Source organism: Perognathus longimembris, chromosome 2, assembly GCF_023159225.1.
Source record: "Perognathus longimembris pacificus isolate PPM17 chromosome 2, ASM2315922v1, whole genome shotgun sequence".
Lineage (NCBI taxonomy): Eukaryota > Metazoa > Chordata > Mammalia > Rodentia > Heteromyidae > Perognathus > Perognathus longimembris.
In genome coordinates, this window is record NC_063162.1 from 31,137,922 (window position 1) to 31,163,058 (window position 25,137).

Here is a 25,137-nt window from a genome sequence, read left to right on the forward strand (position 1 = left end):
ATGTTTAAATTCCACATGAAAGGGAAACGGTGGGAAACTAACCAGTTGTGACAATTTTTGTCTCTTCCTTTTTCTAACCCTATCCAAGTGTAAGTCCTTCCCTCTGTTATTTCTCTAGGAACCTTTTAAGTTTAGGGTGAGTTCCTAAGTGAGTGTGTTGGCCTTCAAAGCTCACAAGTTAAATGTACAGGAGGTTTTTTTTTCTGATATGAATATTGCTTGTTTTTTGTTTTCTTTCACAGAATTCTGCCTTCTCCAAAGTTTTTGTGAGTACATTAAGCTCTAGTGTAATTGTGCAGAAGTCATAATGGATTGCTTTGTTTAGATGACAATGCACTTCCTGAAGTTCCTGGTGTGTTTGGTCCTGGGGATCCTGCACTCCCAGGGGAGCAGAGGGAAGGTGTCAGCTATGAATCCTGAAGCAAACATGACTGTGGTAAGCTTTCCCAAGTCCTGTGCTTTTAAAATGCAAGCATGACAAACATTGCTCCCTTATTTACATTTATATGGCTGTATGAAGCCACAACTGTGTTCTCTTAATAGCTCATTAAGTTTTCCACTTTCTCTAAATCTTGGAGTCTAGAATTGTGTCATGTGTAAGTAGGAATCTAGTAACTAGGAATCTTGTGTGATTTTTTTAGAACTATGATCTTGTTAAGATAGCAATTTTTATTAATCAATTACATTTTTGAGTCTCACAGGATTTGTGTAAAGAAGAGTAAGAATAGGAATCACAACGCTTTAAAAGCATTATTACTAAGATTGGTTTTGCCTTCCAGGGAGTAAGATTGTGATTAAGAATATCTAGGGTCCATGCTTAATTGCAAAAGTGAAGAATCTGAAAAAAATATTAGAAAGCATCATCAAAAATAGACCCTTAATTAAAGCATTTCAAAGTTATTTTTCTCATATCAAGTAAAAAATCTTGAGAATATATTTATGTTCAAAATATCGGAGCACTTAACAGCAATAGCTCTTAACTAGAAGATGAAGGTAAGTAGCTGAAGAATGGGCCTGATAATGGAATCTTAAGGTTAAGTTTTAGTAAATATGTATGTGTATGTGTGTATGTGTATGCATGTGCGTGCACATGTGTATGTGTGTGTGTTTGTGCTTTTCTTCAACTGCATCTGGATATTCTAGTGTAATTATTTTTAGTCTGTTAATGGAAATGAATTGATTTTTTTTTTTTTTTACTGTTTGATTTTCTAGTATAGATTCATGAAAACAAGGCAGAGTTCGCTAACAGATTTAGAAAGTAAGTGTTTCTTTTTGCCCGCTAGCCAGGATGGAAGTGCTAAGTCCAAATCCAAATGCTATGAAAATATTAAATACACTTAGTACAAAACATGCTAGAATCATGAAAGCAAAGTTTAACAATATACATGTAAGTATAGAAGACTTAGTTTTATGATGGACTGCTGGCTACACTGAAGAGACACAAAGGTCAGTAACAATTGATTTCCTAAGTTCATCCTGGAGAATGTTACTATGTGCTGTTTTCTCCTTTGCCTGTTCATGTGGGAAATTGAACCAGATTCTATCTATAGAATGCATGTTTCCTTTTCTCCTCCCAGATTCAAATGATAAGATACTGGGGATACCCCGGTGAGGAACATTTTGTGGAGACAGAGGATGGGTATATCCTGGGCCTTCACCGAATCCCTCATGGGAAGAAGAACCCTGAGCAAGGTATGGTGTTTTGTGTGGTAAGAGAGAAGAGCTCTTCAAGTAGCCTCAGTCAGGTGCCAGTGGCTCACAGCTGGCACTGGGGACCTCATTAAACATGCTGTGAGCATGGACCCCTGCTTTCCTGAGAGCACTTCCAGGCTCCTCCATCTGCACAACAATTAGCAGGCAAGGCTCCTGGGCTGTGTGTATCACACTTGCTGCAGCCCAAGAGGCCTTGCCCTAGAACATGCAGAAAGAAAGCATGAATCTTGAGATGCTCCCAGGTACTGGGAAGAAGCATTAGGGGACCCCAGAGCAGACTAAGGGCTGCCTGTGTCTCCTGTGTGTTCTCCCCACTGCAGATCTTCTACCACTTCTATGTCTGTTACCATGATACACAAGTTAATACAATGATATGTAAGTTTCCATTTAGTTGTCATCATTCTCTGTGTTATAGGTTAGTGGTCATGTTCTTTCTTTGTAGAGGATGGGTGATGTGGAATGAGGGAGTGTATATTGGGTCACTCGAATGGGGAACATGGTCTGAAAATATTTACTGTAAGTTCTTTGTCCCATGACATGCTTGCAACCCCTGGACTTGGCAGGTTAAGGCCAGAGGCTCACTGGCCTGCCTATCAGGTCACAGAGGGGGATGGGACTCATCATTATTGCCAAATCTGATGTTCATTCATAATTACACTACATTTTCCCCCAGAGCTGAAGACTTTACTCAGGGCCTTGCACTTGCCAAGCAAGTGGTCTTCCATTGAGTTGAACTCCAACTCCACAATATGTTGTAATGAGTACTTTTTCTTCCTTGTGGAGCTGAATGAGATCCTGATCAAAGGCACAAAACCTGTTTATAGATGCAGTATCTATCACAGTACCATTGTACATTTTTATGGGCAATTCAGTCTTTTTTATGGAGCATTAACATGAACATTCAAATACCTCAACCAGCCCCAGGTTCACTATTTGCTTTTGAGTCTTTCCCAAAGAGGAACGACACATGTCAGTCCCGCAAGTGCAGAAGATTACATTTATTTTGGGGTACAAAATCCTTGGACTCATTTTGGCATCTTTACTTTTGACTCCTCTCCTATTATAGCGTTGTGAGGGAATCTGCCCCCTTCATTGCCCAGCTCTGGCGCATGTCCTTCATGTTAGCTATCCTGTGTCAGAAGAGCCCTACTGAAAAACAATTTTTTAATTGCCAAAATATAGTTGGTTTTCCTTATTTGTTTTTATTTTTTATTTTTATTTAATTTTTCACTTGTGGAATAAACCAATTATAGATTGACAATAATTTTAAAGGAAATTGTATCTGAGTTCGGTGACTGTGGCTCACACCTGTAATTCTAGCTACTCAAGAGACTGAGATTTGAGGATCACAATGAGCACGGGAAACAGGCTCAAGTAGTGGAGTGCCAGCATGAGCAAAAGAGCCAAGTGAGATCTGAGGCCTGGATCTCAACCCCCTATATTTACACATACACACACACACACACACACACACACACACACACACAGAGTGAGATACTTTTGTCTTATCATTATTTCTTGAAAAATACTCTATAATCAATATTTCAGAAATGAACATTTACAAAGTATTTACTTTGCACATTAGTCATACGTTATCTAGGATGGGTTTAATGTATGTAGAAGATGTGCAAAAGTTACATACACATATGACCACGTTTTCTATTAGGATTTGAGCATCAATGTTTTTTGGCATCTACCTCAAATGTTCTGGAGCCAATACTCAGTGGATACCAAGGAACTTCTCTGTGTATTAGAGCACAGCAGAATTAAAATTTGTCATTTCAATTCTAGTCTTCTTCGAAGAAATTATTCTTCTTACTTCTCTTACTTGACATTTTGTACTTGCTTGACATATACTCCTCATTGCTTACAATATTTTTGAATGGTTATAGTTTAGGGGAGTCTATCATTTTGCTTTCTGCCTTTTTTTGTTGTTATCCTCTTATCTGTTATAGTTTATGGATGATTTATTACACTACATGTACCGATGAGCTATTTGTAGTTCAATGAGCTATTTGTTTAGTTTGAACTATGTGTCATTTCCTATGCTCCACAATTCATTATTTCCTTCTCTTTGTATCTATCTATCTATCTATCTATCTATCTATCTATCTATCTATCTATCTATCTATCTCAATTGTAGGGCTTACGCTCAGGGCTTGGACACTGGCCTAAGATTTTTTTTGCTCAAGGCTAGCATTCTACCACTCTGATCCTCATTTTGTTGTTGTTGTTGTTTGTTTTGGTTGTCTCATTATATAGACCAGGCTGCTTTGAACCTTTGATCCTCTTACCAAAGCCTCTTATTTCTAGTGTTACAGACATGTTCCACAAGGCTTGGCTTGGTGATCTCATTCATTCTGCGGAACAATTATTTATGAATCTGAGGCTCAGGCTGGCTAAACAGCAAATGAGTAGTAACTGGAGTAGATTGCACCTTTCCCGTATGTCAGACACTTGATTCATAACCTCTCACAGGGGGCTGGGGATATGGCCTAGTGGCAAGAGTGCTTGCCTTGTATACATGAGGCCCTGGGTTCGATTCCCCAGCACCACATATACAGAAAACGGCCAGAAGTGGCACTGTGGCTCAAGTGGCAGAGTGCTAGCCTTGAGCAAAAAGAAGCCAGGGACAGTGCTCAGGCCCTGAGTTCAAGGCCCAGGACTGGCCAAAAAAAATAATAATAATAATAACCTCTCACAGAAGAATGTCACATATCATTGTTCATTATAAGGTCCATATTATCACATTCACTCTGCAGGAATTATAAACATTTGAATATTGTTCAAGGTGTCCTGCCAAAGCTTGATGAGAACCTGTGTTGAACCTAGGTCCGTCTGACCCACAGTCAATGTAATATCAAGTATATAAGGATATAATTTGTGTTTTGTTCCTGCCACTTTTTGTTATTTGTTATAACCCCTTTGCTGTTTCTAATATGTGCCAGTCTCATTTACAAAAAGGCAACATTCTTCCAGTCAGAAGATACTTATTCTATTCTTTGCTGCTCTCAGTAAGAACATTCCTTGCAGTTTGAAGTAGCATGACTTAACAGATAGCTTTGCTCTCTGGAGGTCAAGTAGGGCAGGTGAACGTGTTCTCTATGGATGTTTGAAAGGCTGTTGAAAGAAATTGATAGTGTATTTGAGAGGTAATCACACCTGATATTCCAATGTCCAGTCCACTTGCGCCCCTTGATTGCAGCCAGGAGAAGAAGGGCTTACATTGTCCTTTTTGAACTTGGGTCCAAGAGAGAAATGGTGGCTGTCAGGGAAATGACAAGGACTTGTACATCTGGGAAGATGGTTTAAAGGGAACAAATAAACAAAAGTGCCAACACCAATCCATTTGCCTAGTAGGCATCTGTAAGATACCACAGAGAAAGAAGAGACCAGAGGAGTGAAGGCAAAATATAAATAAACATAGCCATTTAGTTTAGAGTGTTTGCAAACTCTCTTACATTGAGTCCTTTTCAGCAATAGTGGTAGAGCCTTTGTGATTGTTTGTGGAGGGTACGTATAGAAATAACAAGTGAAGGAAAGGCAGTAGAGTGAGTTTCTTATCTGTAGGAAAATAGACAGTAATGAACATCAGTTATCCATTCTGAGGAGCCAATTTTTCTTAACCTTTTGGCTTTAGTTCTTTTGGAAGAGCAAGCACATGTGACTATTTTTGGAATTTCACAACATTCCCTCTCTTCTGAGTAGTTTTTCAAGTATCTTTGTATGGCTACTCATCATCAGGATAAACTTTGCTTCTGGAGATGTATTTAATTGTATTTTTCTTATTGCTGAGGCTAAATGTCTCAGTTTGTTTTATGGCTGGGAGGATAAGTTTCTCTTATTTTGATCCCATAGTAGAGGGGGTGACTGGCGTGCCAAGTGTGAATCTGTGCTAGTAAGACACTCAACTGTCCACAACATGTCAGCAATAGAGAGCTCAATAGAAATATCACCCAAGCAGGGCTTCCCTAAAATAAGCTGACAAATTGACACTTACGAGACTCCCTTCTATAACCCTAACTGCAAATGTTCCTGAGGAGGATTACATCTGCAATGACAAGACTTAAGAGTAACCATGGTGAAAGTTCAAAACAGTAACTGATGAAACAACTAGTTATTTGTTACATATAGTGATTTATGATACTAATTAAGCTTGTTAACATTATAAAGGTCAGTAAGTCTTTTTTTTTTTTTAAACTACGGAACACATGGACTCAAACCTGTTTGGTGTGGTATCATTTATTTAGAGGATACCTGCCTGGTGTGGAAATGTCCTTTTTACTTTGTATGTTTGAGGATCTGAAGTATTAGCAACAATTGCCTATAGTTTTTCACATTTACTTAGTTAAAAGTGATGATTAGGTTCTTGAGATGAACAGACTAGTGAACTCTGACTTAGTTACCATTGTGTTTCTATTCTTTTGTGTGCTCTTGCACTCTCTCTCTCTCCCCCTCCCTCTCTCTCTGTGTTTGTTCCATCTTGAGAAGCTTACAAACATTCAAACATTTATTTTGATAGAGACAAAATGAATAACCATTTTTATGTCAGTGCATTAACTTTGGTCTTACAATAATCTTTAGATATGCTTTGAAATGCCAGCCAACCTAATCACATAAATATGTTTATAAATATTTATCTTTTATATATATTCTTTAATTTTTGTCTTTTCTTTGTAGGTACAGGGATTTTTTCCTTTAAAAAATTTAATTAATTGTCAAAGTGATGTACATAGGGGTCACAGTTTCATACATAAGGCAGCGAGTACATTTCTTATCAAACTTGCTATCTCCTCCCTCATTTTCCTCCCACCTTTCCCCCTCCCCAACTCCCCCTCCCAAGAGCTGTATAGTTGGATTACGGCATATAGTTTTGTAAGTATTGCTGGATTTATTTTCTTTAATAGAATTTATTGTCTATTTTAATGTTTAATTTCTTTAATTTTTATTCCTAAATGGAGTAAACAGATTCAATACTTCTTCTAGAATGTTGAAATAGTAAGATATGTTGTGGAGAACAGAGGTTTTGGCAAAGCAAAATCAGAATATAGATTCTGTTACCTTCACTGACATCATCTCCCAGAACAGTTTTTTGTCACATCTACTACAGATTTTGTTGTGAGTTTGTATGATGAGATGCCACTTGGCATAAATTATGTGAAGTATTTCATGTGTTTTAGAACAGCACATGTCTGTGCTTCTAAGCTACCACTCTGAGTGAAGGGACTCTGGTAGCATTTGCAGACTTGAATGTTCCTTCTTTCCTTACAATGCCATTAGCAGAATGTCAAGACCTCAGTTTCTCATTTCTTTCCTGCTACTTACTGATCTTTTTCTCCCAATGAGTAGGTTAGAGCTTCCACTGAGGAGGATGTGCTAGCACCGCTGGATCTATGCTTTCTAGAGTACAAGCATAAACAGTGTGTATGACTTACAGTGATTTCTAGTGGTTCTTTAAAAAAAATAACATTGTGACAGAGTGAAAAACCTGTTAAATGCTATTTCTATAACAGAGAGTAAATGGGAACATATAGCTGTATCTTGTTCCCAGTATTATGTCCAGTACACAAGTAGATATATACATCACTGGAGGCAAAATCCAATAAAATAAATGCAGATTTGCATATATGGACTTTGACATACATCAAGCCAATTTTAACTGGAAACAATTCCAGGGATTTGAACCTAGAACATTGTACTTGCTAGGCAAGCACTTTGTTCCTGTGCTACTTTGTAGTGTCTTTTGTATATATTCTTTTTGTAAAGACATATTTATAGTCTCTTATGGCAAAAAAATAGTTGTGGAGGTCTGAGAAATGGCCTTTTTTTTTTTTAACAAAAGAGACATCATCTGGTAATACTGAAGGAAGTAACACTGAAAGAAGGTAAGGGCAGTACCTAGAAGAAATGTTAAGGAGAGAGCCATATATAGTTGAGTTACCCCAAAAAATATTGGTTGAGGAAAAGAAAGTACTTAGAGTCTGCAGTAGAAATGTGTTTGAAGAGCTAAGCACATAGACTCTGTCCTTAATCCATACAGAGGTGGAGGAAGATTTTTCTTCTTATATAAATAATTACGATTGTGTTTAATGAGACAGCCACGATACATAGATGATGCTAGGTAAATCATAATGCTGAGTGATATAAACCTTTTTATAGTATGTGGTGCAATCAGACACAAACGAGTCAAGATTTTTAGAGGGTTATGGTTCCAAGGCCAGTGGGTAGATAGATCACTCAGGAGGGGAGTAGGCTTTGAGAAGCTTGTGAGGAGGAATGTTAGAAGTTGTAAATAGGAAAGAGGAGAGAGACAGGGGACAGAGTCCCCCCATGCCCTCCACCCCACCTAGCAGCCCTGTGAGAAAGGGACAGGTGAAAGGACCCTCAGAGGACAAAGGCAAAGGAGAGATTTTCAGCATGATTAAAGTCCAAGAAAGCTTTTGGGAAAGTGTGACAGGCAGGGGTGTGGTGTTTGGGGAGTTTTGTTAAGCAAAAGGATTTGGTGGGCATGATAAACTTAAAGGACTTGGAGACAGGCAAAGGCTGGAATATGAGGGACCTCAGACCCCTTTCCATAGCATTGAAGTGCTTTTTATGTTGCATTTAATTTTGAACTTTAATGTGCTGTGTTCCTTTTAAGGTTGTGCTGAATTGAAGACTTGAAATTGCCCGGTTTAGGTCATTTTTATGTTATTGTCTAATACTTATTGTGGCCATACTTGTGACAACAACAAGTGACTGTCTTTATATAATCAGAAAGCCCCAATTCAGGCAGGTTGTTCAGATGACATCCTAATGGAGTGTCCCTTGGGGCCCATTTAGGTGGGGAATTTCCCTCCCTAACTGCCCAATCTGAGGGCTGCGACTTGACAGGCCTGACTGGGAGACTCTATCACAGATCTTCAAAGTAGTTTTAAACATTATCTGAAATAGTCGTACAATGACTTGCCAGTTAATAAAGCAGGCCCTGAATACAATATATCTGGTTTAGTGTAATCCTTAATGTTTTTATTAGCTTTATTTTACTTTTTAGCTTTACTTTTTTAAGAGAATCGTTAGGTTCAGAGCAAAATCAGTAAGAATAAAGCAACCAAGGACTTCCGATATTTGACAATTCTGAATCTGGATACCCTACAAGAGATTTTCTATACCTCTTCCTTTTATGAACATCTTTCAATTATGTATTTGTTATAATTGCTAAATTTAAATTGACACATTTTTGTCACCCAAAGTTCATAGTTTACTTTGAGGATGTCTCTCAATGTATTCTATGGATTGGAACAATATATAATGACACTTAGCTACTAGTGTGGTATGGTATATGTGTTCATAGCTTCACTCTTTTGAACTTTTTCTTTGCTCTGCCTTTTTATTCTGCCCTCTTCCCCAACCCCTGGTAAGTCCTGATCTTTTGATCATTTCTCTAGGTATTCTGCAATATCACAAAGATTGCAATATGGCATTTAAGGTTTTTCTGTATCTTTTCATGACTTGATAACACATTTCTTATTAGAGTTAGGTTTTACCCTTTTATCTGGATATGTTTATCTACTGATTTAATTATGGAAGGACACATTTCTTTGTTCTTGTTTGCAAATCTTAGGCACCACTTACAGGTGTCTGTGTGGATAAACATTTTAGGTTCCTTTTGGTAATGATTACATGTTTGTGCACATTGGAAATGACATCAAAGATAAACCACTTATTTCCAAGTCTTGTAGTTCTTTTCACTTAGGACCATCTTATGTGATCATATATACATTGCTATTGAGCTATTGTGCTCCTCTGCTAGGACTATCCTAGACAAGTACTAATTGTTTCCAATGAATGAAACCATAGAATCTATTTTTCTTTGGGTCTAGCTTACTTCACTTAGCATGATTTTTTTCCAAGTCTTTCCATTTCCTCACAAATGGGGCTAATTCATTCCTTCGAGTAGATGCACAGAATTCCATTGTGCATATGTACCACATTTTTTTGATCCATTCATCTACTGGAGGGCATGTGGGTTGCTTCCATATTTTAGTGATGGTAAATTGTGCTACAATAAACACAGTAGTGCTGGTAGCTTTAGTGTGATCTTGCTTGTAATCCTTTGGGTATGTTTGCTTTTATAAGAAATGAACAAATTACCTCTAAAGTAGCTCTGCCATTTTGCCTTCCTACCAGCAATGATGTGAGTTCCTATTGTTCTATGTTCTTGACAGCCGTTATTGATGCAGTATTTTCAGATTTAAGCTCTTTAGGCAAATAGTGGCATGTCATTGTTGGGCTCTTGTATTTGTTTTTACTTTTTGGCACAGGGTGTGTACTCAGGGGTATCACACTTGCTTGTCTTGCCAGCTCAGTTGCTGATGCTCTTTCTCTTAAGTCCCGCATTTTAATGTATGATGGAGCCACACAGACTTTTCTGCCCAAGCTGGTTTTTGACCGTTAATCCTTAGATCACAGCTTCATGTATAGCCGGGATTGCCAGTGTCTGACATGTACAACATTTTTGCTTGATTTGTTTTCTTATAAATAATTGTGAGAAATGAAATTATTGGAGAAAATTGTAGAAACACATTGTACATTATTAAAAACAAGTAAAATATTTTCACTGGTTAAGTCAGTGTTGTTTTTTATCAGACATGTTAAAGTAACAAAGATTTAGCCTGGCACTGGTAGCTTACACCTATACTCCTAGCTACTCTGGAGGCTGAGTCATGAGGATCATGCTTTAAAGGCAGTCCACATAGAAAAGTTTGTATGACACTTATCTTTGATTAGCTGAGAAAAGGCTGCCAATAGAGCTGTGGCTTATGTGGTGAAGTACTAGCCTTGCACAAACACAGTAAAGGCAGCATGTAGGCCCTGAGTTCAAGCCCCAGAAATTCACCGCCACTCTACCACATACAAAATAGTGCACTTTTGATTCTTCCTTATAACTACTGTTTAAAGCCACATTTAGTATCATACAAATGTTAAATATCACCTCAATACTTTAATTTATTTCAAGTTCATTATTTTTTTAAATCCTGTATTCATCATATGTCATGTTTGTTTTGAAACTTATAGTTACTATCCTTAAATTTGAATGTTTTTTTAGTTCCCAAACCAGTTGTCTATCTTCAGCATGGTGCATTAACTGATTCCAGTAACTGGGTCTCCAACTTGGACAACAACAGCCTGGGCTTCATCCTTGCTGATGCTGGTTTTGATGTCTGGATGGGGAACAGTCGAGGAAACACATGGTCTCGGAAACACAAGACTCTCTCGGTTTCTCAGCATGAATTCTGGGCCTTCAGGTATATTGCAGTTGCTTATGACTTGTGTTTGTTTCTGTGACACTTAAGAAGCAGGCAGATACACAGGAATTCAACAAAAAAGTCCATCCACAAATAATTCTCAGGCTGTATGAGTGAAGATACTGGTGTCTTTTGAAAGTTTTAAACCTTGCAAGGAATTTAATACTGAATTTAAGGTAAATTAGGAAGAAATAAGCACATTAATAATTATATTCAGTTGGGAATTTTGGCATTCCTTGTGTGTTGGGATCTATAGAGTCTGATACTCTGCCTCTCTCTTCCATAAACACATTTCCCAGATGTTCGTTTCAGAATCTATTCTCTGTCTTTTACTTCACTCTCTATCAATAGGTGTCATATGACATTCTATACACTACATAAACCCTCATATCTGATTCTTTATTTATGACATGGGAACAATGAACACCTTTTTCATAATGTTTTTGGAAGGTAGATAGTAGAAGTTCCATGTAAAGAACTTCCCCCAGAGCCTGGCATATCATAAAATATGTGGGAACAAAATTTGGCTTTTCTGGTCTTGATGCCACACATGAACACACACACATACATATGAACACACACACACACACACACACACACACACACACACACATACCTATCTACCTTATTTTTGGCTACAGTTAGATTGAGGTATTAACAAAAGTCTGCATTTTGGGTGCCTCTAGTCTTGCCTTCAATTTATTCAACCAGAGTCTCTCCAAGGACAGGAAATCCAATAATAAGAACTTCTACCAAAAGGCCTCTCTCAGAGTAGGTTTATTGTCACCTGTTGGTGATGGTGAAAAAGTGGAAAGTACACAACTGTGTGCCAGTGACAAGTGTCATAAATGAGCAATGACAGTGTGATGTATTAACATAATAAAATGTGACCAAACAACTACCACTCCATGAACCAATATGGATGAAACAAAGTATAGCCATTCAGACAGTACACAGAAAGATCAAGGTTATATAGTTCAGTCTGAGAAGAACATATGGAATGGAATTCAGAGAGCTGAGAGAAGAATCAAGGAAGGGCATCGAGGAGGGAGGCGAGGGAGAAGCCTGAGTCTGGACCAACATTGAGGGGAGGCCTGGAGTCCAGACAGTGGTGCACGAGGCACGAGTCCAGACCGGTTGGAGCAGGAGCTTAGCGGTGAGCCATACTGGACCCGCTGGAGAATTGGGGCGGAGCCGAACTGAAACCTGAGGCCTGAGGAGGAGTCTGGAACCTAGGGCCTGCAGAAGGGTCCGAGGCCTAAGGCCTGAGGGAGAGTCCAGAGCTCTAGACCTGAGGAGGAGTCTTAGGCCTGAGGCCTGCGGAGGAGTTTGGAGTCTGAGGCAGAGTCTGAAGCCTGAGGCTGGCAGAGAAGCCTAAAGACTGTGAGGAGGCTTGAGGCTTAAAGCTTGAGGAGAGGTGAGGCCTACAGGAAGGAAGCTTGCTCCTTGGAGGTTTGGAGATTTGGAGGCCCGGAGACTTAAGTGGTTAGAAATTAAGGTGGAGGTTTGGAGTTCAGGTCAAGACAGGTCTCAGGTCTGGGTTCTGGGTAACTAACCCAGGACAAGGTAGCCGCAGGGAAGCGTTAGGAAGTGGAGGGTGGCTCAGGGATGTTTCTTTATACTAAGTAAGGTTCAGTTTCTTGAGCTCAGCACTGGCTTGCCTAATTCTGTATGTGACAATACCTTAAGTTCCAAGTTTTGTATTTATGTGGTCTTCTATTTACGTACCATTTCAATGAAAGAGTTCTTGTTTGGTTTTGTATTATAGTTTTGATGAGATGGCAAAATATGATCTCCCAGCTTCCATTGACTATGTTCTGAATAAAACTGGCCAACAGCAGTTGTATTATGTGGGTCATTCTGAAGGTACCACCAGTGGTATGTATATACTAAGGACTGGAAGTTGATATAATGGCTATAATATGGAGTTTACATTCATTTTTATAAGATAAATATAAGAAGGTCACATGTTCAAATCTAGTTCTTTTTCTAGTGCCAAGAAGAAATCATGGAAGGGCCAAAGGATTTTTAAATTTGATCTTATGTGGAAATTCAGATTTTGCTATAAATTGCTAAATATGGTTGGTATATGTGGATCTCTTAAAATTGAAAGGATTAATGTGGCCCACATCCTTTCATCTATTTTTCTAGTACAGCAATATAAGCATGTGAGAGGGGTAAAGAAAGGGAAGTTTTCTAAGGTCAGAGATTTCAAAATGGAAACAAGAGGGTATGCTAACACTTAAAGTTCAGTGGAGAGCTTGAGGGTGTGGCTAAGTCACAGAGCACTTGCTCAGCTTATGCAAAACTCTGGGTAATCTCTGGTACTCAAAATTTGAGTAAGTAAGTAACTACATAAATAAGCAAGGAGAGAGGAGGAAAGTGGAGTTAAAATTTATGTTATATACAAGCTGAATACAATTCTGACAAATTATACTTTATTTACAGTTTATACATTTTATATGCATATTTTATTTTAAGGTGATTATGAAATGAGTATCTTTTAATTTTAAGAAAATACATATTACCCATCATTCTAACAAGCAAATATTCTAAGGAGAATCTAAGGATCTGCTTCATAACTCAATTAATTCCTCTCTTTAACACCTTGTCTTCATATCACATGATCTGTTTACAGTACGTTCCTATAAGGAGAACGGATGTGGCGGATGTGAATAATTTTACTCTTATTGATATAGCTGGTTAAATTACTTCACCTTCAGGAAAATGGATCTGGATATCCTTCTGCATTTCTGATCCTTCTTTCATGTCAGTTTACTTGTTTCCTGTGTCCCAGGGATTTCTAAAGTGACATTCAGGACCCAAGTTGTAAGAAGTGACCAGAGAGAAGGCTAACTGATACCTTAAAGATAAGGAATTCTGAATGTTTGAGTTCCCCTTGGTTGATGGCTGTCTATTTGTATGGTCTGTGAACTAGGGATAGAGGGAGGGCCAGGAGGTTGAAGAGATTGAGAGCAGAGCTCTTGACATGTTACAGACTTACAGTTCACTTTGTTAAAGAAAATGGGCAGGGGCTGGGAATATGGCCTAGTGGCAAGAGTGCTTGCCTTGTATACATGAAGCACTATATTCAATTCTTCAGCACCACATGTATGGAAATGGCCAGAAGTCACACTGTGGCTCAAGTTGGCAGAGTGCTATCCCTGAGCAAAAAGAAAAGAAATGGACAGATTTTGTGGATCTCCCATCCTAGACTTCTTTCCAGGCATTTCTATATTTAGACTGAAAAGAGCACTTTGTGAATGTTTGATTTTCTAGTTTGATTAAATTCCCTGTTTGCAGTTGGTCAGGGCCTCATTTTGGGTGCTTGGTCTCCTCAGGTGATGCCTGCACACTGTTTCCTGGCTGCTGCTCAGGAGCTTCCCACATGATTCTTGCTCTCTCCTGCCTTTTCTGAAAAGAAATGTCCTGGATGAAATTCCTTTTATCTTCCTTTTTGTTCCCATAGGTTTCATAGGATTTTCACAGAGTCCTGAGCTGGCCCAGAAAATCAAAATGTTCTTTGCCTTGGCTCCTGTGGTTTCACTGAATTTCAGTTTCAGTCCTATAGTCAAGGTATCAGGCATCCCAGACTTTGCCATTGAGGTAATTAGTTTGCCCCCATCTTTTCCCTCCTTACAGATTTCTTCTTTAGATTGAAGCACTGCTCTATGGAGGGAAACTCTGATCTCCTTCTCTGCTTTTGCTCTTAGTGGCACAACGGATTTCTCTTCTTTCCTTCTCCCCTCTTTGCTATGACTGGGGGCCTGTGGAGGATAGCATTTGTGAACACTGCAGCTGTGGGTACTCATAGCTAATATGCTACTCCAGCTCTCTGTCTATTACAGAGGATATGCTACTTAAATATGACCTTGGGTAGCCTTTTATTCCAGGAGGTAAGCTGTTGCTTAGGAGAGTGAGGGGAGATGGGAGACAGAGTTTGCACTTTGCCACAAGGCCATCTCTAAGCACACAAAGATGATCTAAAGATATTATTTAATTGTATTTTCCAATGTGTCCACCACACACATCAGCCCTCAGCCTATAACTCTTCAGGCCCAAGTTCTATTCAAGGAGGAAGCAGCATTCAAGAGAAGATATTTTAAACCCGCTGAAGACAGAAGGCGCTTTATGTATGCATTACATGTTTTATGCATTTTACACACATATGTACACAATTGAAACCATGTCCAAAAGCTACACGATCATGCAACATTGAATGTGCTTTCAGTAAATAAGGGTCCACATATTGAGGGTTTCCTCTGTAAGACTCTAATAGAACTGAACATTTTCTGGTACCTTGCAAAGACACAGTTCAAACTATCATACTGGTGATGCCGGTGCAAACCAACTTAGACATTACCAGGCATCTATAAAAGTCTATTAGTGTAATTATGTGTAGTGCCTAATTCTGGACATTTATAGTAAGCAACTATTACTTGCTTGTGTACTTTATTTTAGGGTATACTACTCATAAAAGGATAGATTGGTCTAAAGGAGAATGCTGTTTGCTGGCAAAATCCTTATAGCTCTTAGACACTGTAGCAAGGGATTTCCCTGTACCATCTAGGTTATGAAAGGGCACTGTACTCATCAAGTCTGAGACAGTGGCATTTGTCCTCTCAAGGTCTACCTATTAATACATATGAGCACATTTGTATTAGTTTGCTAGAGCTATGAGAACAAATCTGCTCCATGCATCTCCCCTGTTGGCATCTTTGGCCATTCCTGTTCGTGGAAGCATCATTCTAATTTCTGCCTGCCTCTTCTCTTGGTGTTTCTCCCTGTGTCTATCTATCTCCATCTCCACATTTCCCCTGTCCTTGTGGACATCCATGTTTGCCTTATTCTTCTACAAAGACGCTATTGCCAAGTAATGACTTTCTAAAATACTGGCAGTAAAGAACTCTATATCTATTTTTTTCAAATTTTTATTATCAAACTGATGTACAGAGAGGTTACAGTTTCATACATTAGGCATTGGATACATTTCTTCTACTGTTTGTTACCTCGTCCCTCATTCCCCCCTTCCTCCTCCCCCTTTCCCTTTCCCCCATGAGGTGTTCAGTTCACTTACACCAAACAGTTTTGCAAGTATTGCTTTTGTAGTTGTTTGTCTTTTTTTACCCTGTGTCTCTCGATTTTGGTATTCCCTTTCAATTACCTAGTTCTAATACCAGTATAAACAGTTTCCAATATACTCAGATAAGATTACAGAGATAGTGTAGCTACAACCACAGGAAGGTGATACAAGAACATCATCAATAGTAGAAGCTACAGATACACATGGGACGTTGAAAGTAGTTACAACTGTGATATAACAATCGTTTCCATAACATGGAGTTCATTTCACTTAGCATCATCTTATGTGATCATACGGGTATAGCTATTGGGCCTTGTGATGCTCTGCTATGACTTGCCTAAACCTGATCTAATTATTCCCAATAAGCGAGACCATAGAGTCCATGTTTCTTTGGGTCTGGCTCACTTCACTTAGTATAATTTTTTCCAAGACCTTCCATTTCCTTACAAATGGGACAATGTCATTCTTTCTGATAGAGGCATAAAATTCCATTGTGTATATGTACCACATTTTCCTGATCCATTCGTCTACTGAGGGGCATCTGGGTTGGTTCCAGATTCTAGCTATGACAAATTGCGCTGCGATGAACATTGTTGTGCTGGTGGCTTTACTGTGATTTTGTTTGTGGTTTTTTGGATAGATACCCAAAAGTGGGGTTGCTGGGTCGTCATAGGGGAGTTCTATATTTAGCCTTCTGAGGAATCTCCATACTGCTTGCCTGAGTGGTTGAACCAGTTTACATTCCCACCAACAATGAAGTAGGGTTCCCTTTTGGCTACATCCCCTCCAACATTTGTCATTGTTAGTTTTCTTGATATAGGACATTCTTACTGGGGTGAGATGGAATCTCAATGTTGTTTTGATTTGCATTTCTTTTATGGCCAGTGATGTAGAGCACTTTTTCATATGTCTATTGGCCATTCTCATTTCCTCATCAGAGAAGTCTCTTTGTAAGTCTTTAGCCCACTTGATGAGGGGGCTATTGGTTCTTTGCGGTTTTGTTTTGGAGGAAGGTAATTTTTTTAGTTCTGCATATATTATAGATATGAGGCCTTTGTCCGTTGAATGGCCGGTAAAGATCTTTTCCCAGTCTGTGTGCTTTCTGTTTATCTTGCGAGCTATGTCCTTTGCCATGCAGAAGCTCTGCAGTTTGATGCAGTCCCATTTGTCCAACCTTTCTTTGATTTGTAGCCTTTCTGGGTCTTTGTTAAGGAAGTTCCATCCTGCGCTAAGGAGCCCAAGTGTTTCTCCACTCCTTCCTTTAGTGTTTTCAGGGTGTCTGTTTTGATTTCAAGGTCGTTAATCCATTTGGAATTGATTTTGGTGCAGGGTGATATATAAAGATCTAGTTTTAGTTTGTTGCATGTGTTGAACCAGTTTTGCCAGCACCACTTGTTAAAGAGGCTATATTTCTTCCATCCTACCTTTTTAGCTCCTTTATCAAAGATTAAGTAGGCGTAGTTCTGTGGGTTATTTCTGGTTCTTCAATTCTGTTCCATTGATCTTCAGGCCTGTTCAGGTGCCAATACCAAGCTGTTTTTATTACTATAGCTTTATAATACAGCTTGAAGTTGGGTATTATAATTCCTCCAGCACTGTTCTTTCTGCTTAGTATTGGTTTTGCTATTCTAGGACTTTTATTGTTCCGTATGAATTTCTGGATTGCTTCCTCTATTTCATTAAAAAATCGTGTTGTGATATTAATGGGTATTGCATTGAATTTGTAGATAGCCTTTGGCAATATTGCCATTTTGATTATCTTAATCCTCCCAATCCAGGAGCATGGGAGGTTTTTCCATTTCCTTAGTTCTGACTTAATTTCGTTTTTTCATGTTTTTGAAGTTCTCATCAAAGAGGTCTTTCACTTCTTTGGTTAAGGTTATTCCTAGGTATTTTATGTTTTTTGGGGCAATTGCAAAAGGAGTTGCTTTCCTAATTTCAGCCTCGGTCTTTGGGTCGTTAGCGTAAAGAAAGGCCGTTGATTTTTGAGGGTTTATTTTATATCCTACAACTTTCACAAAGTTTTGGATCAGCTCTAGTACCTTGGGGGAGAGTCAATGGGGTTCTTTAGGTATAGGATCATGTCATCTGCGAAGAGAGAAAGTTTAACTTCATCTTTTCCTATTTGGATCCCCTTTATATTTTCTTCTTGCCTAATTGCTCTGGCTAGGAATTCTAGTACCATGTTGAAGAGCAGGGGAGAGAGTGGACATCCCTGCCTTGTTCCTGACTTTAAAGGGAATGGCTTTAGTTTTTCACCATTTACAGTTATCCTTGCTGTTGGTTTGTCATTGACAGCCTTGATTATATTCAGGAATGTTCCTTGGAATCCCAGTTTTTCCAGGGCTTTTAGCATAAATGGGTGCTGGATTTTATCAAACACTTTTTCCACATCCAGAGATAAAACCATGTGGTTCTTTACCTTCCTCCGGTTGATGTGGTGGATTACATTAATTGACTTGCATATATTAAACCAACTTTGCATCCCTGGGATGAATCCAGTTTGATTGTGGTGTATGATTTTTTTTTTTTTGATGACCTGTTGAAGTCGATTGGCCAGAATTTTATTGAGAATTTTTGCGTCTATGTTCATCAGGGAAATCGGTCTGTAGTCCTCTTTCCGTGATAAGTCCATGTCTGGTTTTGGGATGAGGGTTATACTGGCTTTATAGAATGTGTCTGGTAGTGAACATTCTCTTTCGATTTCATTGAAGAGTTTGAGAAATATTGGTGTGAGTTCTGTTTTGAAGGCCTTGTAGAATTCTGCAGTGAATCCGTCTGACCTGGGCTTTTCTTGGATGGGAGATCATTTCTTGGATGGGAGATCATTTATTGCCGTTTCTATTTCAATACTGGATATGGGTCTGTTTAGAAGGTTTAAATCTTCATGGTTGAGTTTGGGGATATAAATTTTGTCTAGGATATCATCCATTTCTTCCGAGTTCTCTTTTTGGCATAAAGGTTTGCAAAATAGTCCTTTACTATTTTCTGAATTTTGGTTATTTCTGTGGTGACATTACCTGTTTCATCTCTTATCTTGTTTATTTGAGTATGCTGACTATATCTATTTTTTTAAGGGAGTAATCATTTAATCCCTGAAACTGCCTCCCATTTCCAAGTGTCATGAGCAAGAGATAGATTTGATTTGAATACAGAAAGAGATTACTCCCATTTCCTATTGCACATTGCATGCCTTTAGAATGTAATGATTGCCCTGGTAGTACCTGATCACAGATTACTGAACTGGTTAGGCATACTGTAGCCCGGGGTTGAAGACACTTCTTTTCTAAACTATTAGGCGTGTCACCTGTTATCTTTTGTAAGAATTCCATTCTACCCTTAGAGAATGGAAACATCCAACAGTAACACATAATGTAGCTGTTTCAATAAAACTTTCCATATATAGGTATGCTATGATTGGAGCTAGAGGAGTGGGGTGAAACAGATTAATTAAAGAAACCAGTTTGATATTAGGGGACTGAGAATGTTCTGGAAATAGATAATGGTGATTATTGCAAATATACATGCTGCAACTGAGCTGATCACATAAAATGGTTAGAATGATTTTTTTACATTAAACACTATTTATCATTGCAAAAAGAACGCTGTGTGTGGCTCATATTGGTGCACGTGTGCACAGGTCTAGAATGGTGATGATCAATCCCAACATGGACAATCCCAGTATCTGCAAGTCGCTACCAGCCATCATGGAAAACTGTCTAGGGGTTGGTCCTAGGACCAAGGGTCCTAACTCTTGCCCTTGGAAACATCTGCTATAAACTTACCTACTTGTCTGTATTTTCACTCTGAAAACCCAATTCCATATCTAACATAGCTGTACTTGTTGAGTATCCTGGTTTGAATGTCGCCTTGTCTCCATTTTGCTCCTGAGGCTATTGATAGAGATGTTTGTGGGTCTGTGCTTTTTCAGGGAGTTGTGGAAGCTCCTATCCCAGCAGGAAATGGTGAGATAACCTTGGGATTCTTTATATTTCATAGTACACATATGGGCACAATGAATTGCTTCCGGAGAGTCGAGTCACAAAGTGGCTGAGCTTCAACTTTTGCTCCCGTGCTATTCTGCAGGAGCTTTGTGGAAATTTCTTTTTCCTCATGTTTGGATTTGATGAGAAGAATTTAAATATGGTATGTATAGTGATATTTAGAATTGATTTAAACATTCTATGGGTTTTTTTCTTTGAATGCGCTTATTTGGGATTATGTGGAAGACACAGCAATGATCTTGTTAGAGATCTGGAAGTCCTTTCTTTCAAGAGGAACAGCATGATTTTTAGCAAGTTGTTATGATGGCATCTGTTCACATAGTTGCTTTTATCCCCTGTGGAGACTTGGACATAAGGATATGTCACAATTTAAGTCACTATATTTAGGTAATTCTTTTAGCAAAATCATGTCTTTCAATTTGGGGTTTCCATTATATATACACAAATACATATGTATGTTCATATATGTGAATATATGCAAATACATATATAGATATGTGTAAATGTACTTTAAAAACTAATACATAGTATAAATGTCCTTATAGATATGTTATATATGTATTTATTTGTTTTGTTAAATGCAACTCATTAGCCAGAAATAATCTTTTTTATGTACCTATGTCCAGTTTGAAATGATGAATATTGAAAATAGGTTTTAAAAGTCTGAAACAAGGCCACGCATTGTGGCTCTTCATATAATTCCAGGATTTGAAAGACTAGGGCAAGAAGATCATGAGTTTGAGGCCAGCCTTGGCTACTAGCAGACTCTGTGTCAAAAGAACAATTCTAGTGTAAGTGAAACAAAAAGCCTTTCTTTCTTATTATTGAAGGAAGTTTGATTGTCATTTAAAATTTTGCAAGTTCAGGAAAGCAAAACGAAGAAAATAAAAAAATGGCCTCTGATTGCAAACTGTACTTTTGGTACCCACCCATGTTTATTTATAGTTTACTGGACATATTTGCAGTCAAATAATTCTTTTCCATGCTAATCTCATATATTTGAGATTGTATATATGCAGTTTTTAATTCCTTGAAGAATAAAATTTGTTGATTTTTTTAGCTCAACATTCATGCTGTTTTCATTCTTTGATTTGTCATGTTTCTTATTCAGTCCAGAATGGATGTATATGTGGCACACAACCCTGCTGGAACTTCTGTGCAAAACTTGTTACACTGGAAGCAGGTAGGCATTTTAGGAGTATAGCTGGATTTTGGTAAATTGAGATGTTGGAAAGTAAGTGGCAAGCATTAATTATTGTTTCTCTCTCTCTCTCTCTCTCTCTCTCTCTCTCTCTCTCTCTCTCTCTCCCTCTCCTCTCAAACTGAAAGACAATTTCTTTAAAAATCTCATGAGGTTTCATTCCTGTGTTTGTGTTGTCTGTGTTTCCCTATGTGAGCCACCAGTGTTTATGATGAGGTCACCAAACAGCTTTGAGCTTTGTCTTCTGTCTTCTTCCTCTCTTCCCCTGCCTTCTACTTTGTTTACTTCTCAGTTACTATTTTCTCCCTACTTGCCTTTCTTCCTTCTCCATCTGATGGTCGTTGGTTCACAGATTTATTTTAGTTCTGTGTTGTTAAATAAAGCACGATTTTGGAGTAACAGTGGAGATAGGAGCTGCTATTTCTGCAGTCACATATCAACAAAATAAGTTTGAAATGCCAGTAGATAAACAGAGCCACCCCAAGCAGGGGCATGGAGTGGAATCACTAACTTTGAAAATAGAATTTTGCTCATTTAATTACAGACGTAACTCCTGCCTGCTCCAGATCACGTTAGGAAAATATGTCATTTCAAAAGCAATTCAGTCTACTGCTATAATACTAGCAATGCAGGAGGCGGCTTTCTGAGGACTAGATTTTAAGCTAGCCTGGGCAAAATATTCCATCCTTCAGCCACAGAGTATGATGTAAAAAAACAAACAGAAGCTCAAGACTCTGAGTGAAAGCCTCAGTATCTACACACACACACACACACACACACACACACACACACACACACACACACACACACACACACACAGTCACATACACACTTAATCAAACAAACAAAACAATTTGTTGTCCATTGAATCTGTCTGCCTGCCTGACTTCCTGGAGCTTGGAAATTATAATGTGAAGCACTTATAGTAACACTGTTTGAAACTTAATAGTAAAATTTATTACATATAAAATAAAATTGCCTGGAAAAATCTCAAAGATATATTGGTTTGCATATAAAAATTTCAAGGAAGAAAAAAATGGGAAAAATAATCTACTTGTACATCTATTTCTATGTGTATATATGCTTGTAATTATACTACTATGCATACATAGCAAAATATAGAGAAACCTCCTAACTCAAAATACACATTTCTAACTTGTGTCAGCTACAGAACTATTATTTTATTGAAAGATAACTCTTTCTGTATGTGTTGCTTCGTCAAGTTCTCTCTTAGTGGTTCATCCTGTGGTCTTTGGCCAGGGACCACCACTCTGTCCATCAGCAGCCATGGTGCCTGCTGAGAGAGGCTTCCTCTGAGGTGGGAAGGACCTAGACTGCCAGGTGCAGCCTTCAATTTTAGAAAGGAGTTCGTAATGTCTTCCCATATGATTTAGGGTGTTCCTGTTAAGGACTTTTTTATTCACAATATGTTCTAAGGTTTACTTCTTGCTAAATAAGGCACAGATTAACAAACCCCAAACCTAATCCTCACCAGTTCATTCACAGTTAGAGGATATCTTCCTATTTCCTTTATAAATTTGATGAGCTTCATAAGTCGCCAAAATTAACCTGTGGGCATTAGCTCATGTTCTTTAGTCCTGTGAATCCCTGAGGCACTTGCTCCTCCAGAGTGGATGCCTGGATAAACCTACCTTTACAGTAGTATGCACAGCCACTTAACATGCTAATAAAAATAGAGATTATTGTCCTCATCTAAGATATGTTGTGAATCTCTGTGTGGGTTTATATGAGTGTGTATATTTGTTTGTGTGTGTTTATGTATTTGTGTATGTGCATTTGTGTATGGATATATACAAATGTAGGTATATACCCACATAGACACATACATATGTATAAAATAAGATTATGCATAAGTAAAATCATCATCTCTAAACACAGGTATATTTAGAGAAATGTACCACTAGGTAATCTTGTCATTGTGTGAACATCACAGAGCATCTTTTTAAACACTGGTTTCTGTGATGTCTCTCAATGATGTCATATCATTGTGCTGCAGTAGTATGTCAATCCATCACTTCTGAATTGTCATTATGGCTGTCTATCAACACGTAAAACCACTAAGTCTTTCAAGAAACAAAAGATGATAATTTTACTAGAAAAAGTTTTACTTAGAAAAATAAGAAAAACTTATTCTAAGCCAGGCATGATGGCACACCTATAATCCCAGTTAAGCAGGAATCAAAGGAAGAAGGATTGTGGTAAAAGGCTGGCCGAGCCACAGAGTGTTGAGGATACAGAAAATATACTAAAGTAAAATAGGATGGAGGCATGCCTGAAATGGTAGCACACATGGCTACATGAATTAAATGTGAATCCCTGGTTTTGAACTCCAGGAATGCCAAAATATCGATAATGATCACAATAAAATATTTATGTAACATACACAATCATGGATGCAATGGAATTCAAAACATTATTTTCTAACTGGCTTTTTTGTGATAAAAATCACAATTTTTTCAAGCACACAGTAAGAAATTGAGCCTTAGTGTAAAAAGGAACAAAATCATCTCATTTTCTTTTAACACAATTTGGAGATAAAAGTTAAACCTATGTTTTTGTATAGCACTCAATCTGAGGACGTAGCTAATGTTAGTGATCTCTAATGATAGCTCAACTTGTTGATTTTCTTACCTCCCTAATTTTCTTTCTTTTAGGTTGCAAATTTTCATAAGTTTCAAGCCTTTGACTGGGGAAGCAGTGCCCAGAACAACCTATACTACAACCAGGTAAAGGTTTCAACCTACTAATGGAAATGGACCCCAAAATAACACATCTATGAAAGTGGCCTGCCTTAAAGAGGTTCTGGCTGTGCTTAGCTACTAAACATTGCATAGGTAGTACTTGATTTCCCTTCACCATCTCAAGAAGCTCATAGGTTTGGTGTTGTAGACTAACCTTTCTCTCTCCATCCTTCCCCTGACTCTAAGTAAGAGCCACACATTATTCAGAATGAGCATGAGCATAGACACTGTAGAATCAAGTAGTTCTAGGTGTATCGCAGGTTTACTAGCTGTGGAGTCCTGGTCTCTGTGTGAGCCCTTCCCTGTACAGATAGAATTATGTACCAAGCACACTAATGTGTGAGCTACTTTATCTGTGTTTTTGTATTTCCTTCTCACAGCATCCCTTTGACCTACAGCTAGATACCTTTGACTTAAAGATGCAGAAATTGAGGTTGTATTTTTCTGCCTGTCTATTCTAATCAAAAGGAGAAAGTAGGAGGGGCTACCTCAGTAACTCTTCCCACCTACCTGGGCCTACAGCATTGTGTGTGCACCTCAGGAGAGCAGGGCTACCCTCTCTTGACTTTCAACATGACTTACTGGTTCAGCACAGGTAGCAACTCTGTAGCTTGCCTTCTTTACTTGGGGGTAGGATTTCTTTTTGTTCTGAATGACAACCTGAAGCAAGTACTCCGAGAGTTTTTCAAAACCGGTTCAGTTATTCTCACATCAGATTTATTGGATAGTGTTTAATGGAGATTGTTTATTGCTGTCTTGATAGTTTTAATCAACCTTCATTTCTTTTTTTTAAAATTGTAGCCCTATCCTCCCATGTACAATGTGAAAGACATGCCTGTGCCCACTGCCTTGTGGAATGGGGCTCAGGACTCCCTGGCAGATGCTAATGATGTTCATGCCTTACTGCCTCAGATCACCAACTTGCTCTACCACAAGGAAATTCCTGACTATAATCATATTGACTTTATCTGGGGCTTGAATGCTCCCTGGATGGTGTATGCTGAAATTATCACTCTGATGAAGAAATACCAGTGAGAGCCAGAGATCATTCATAGAAAAAAATGTTTGCTTAATTGTTATAAAATGA

General features: G+C 38.4%; 1 protein-coding gene across 1 annotated transcript; it reads left to right on the forward strand.

Annotated features, from left to right (window-relative positions):
* Positions 1-307: 307 nt before the first annotated feature.
* Positions 308-25,137, forward strand: LOC125346306 (lysosomal acid lipase/cholesteryl ester hydrolase-like). The gene is made up of 9 exons (XM_048338747.1): positions 308-436; positions 1,578-1,692; positions 10,802-11,000; positions 12,769-12,878; positions 14,470-14,606; positions 20,083-20,229; positions 21,199-21,270; positions 23,964-24,035; positions 24,852-25,137. Exons 1-9 carry the CDS (start codon positions 326-328, stop codon positions 25,083-25,085), a joined length of 1,197 nt encoding a protein of 398 aa, XP_048194704.1. The 5' UTR covers positions 308-325; the 3' UTR covers positions 25,086-25,137.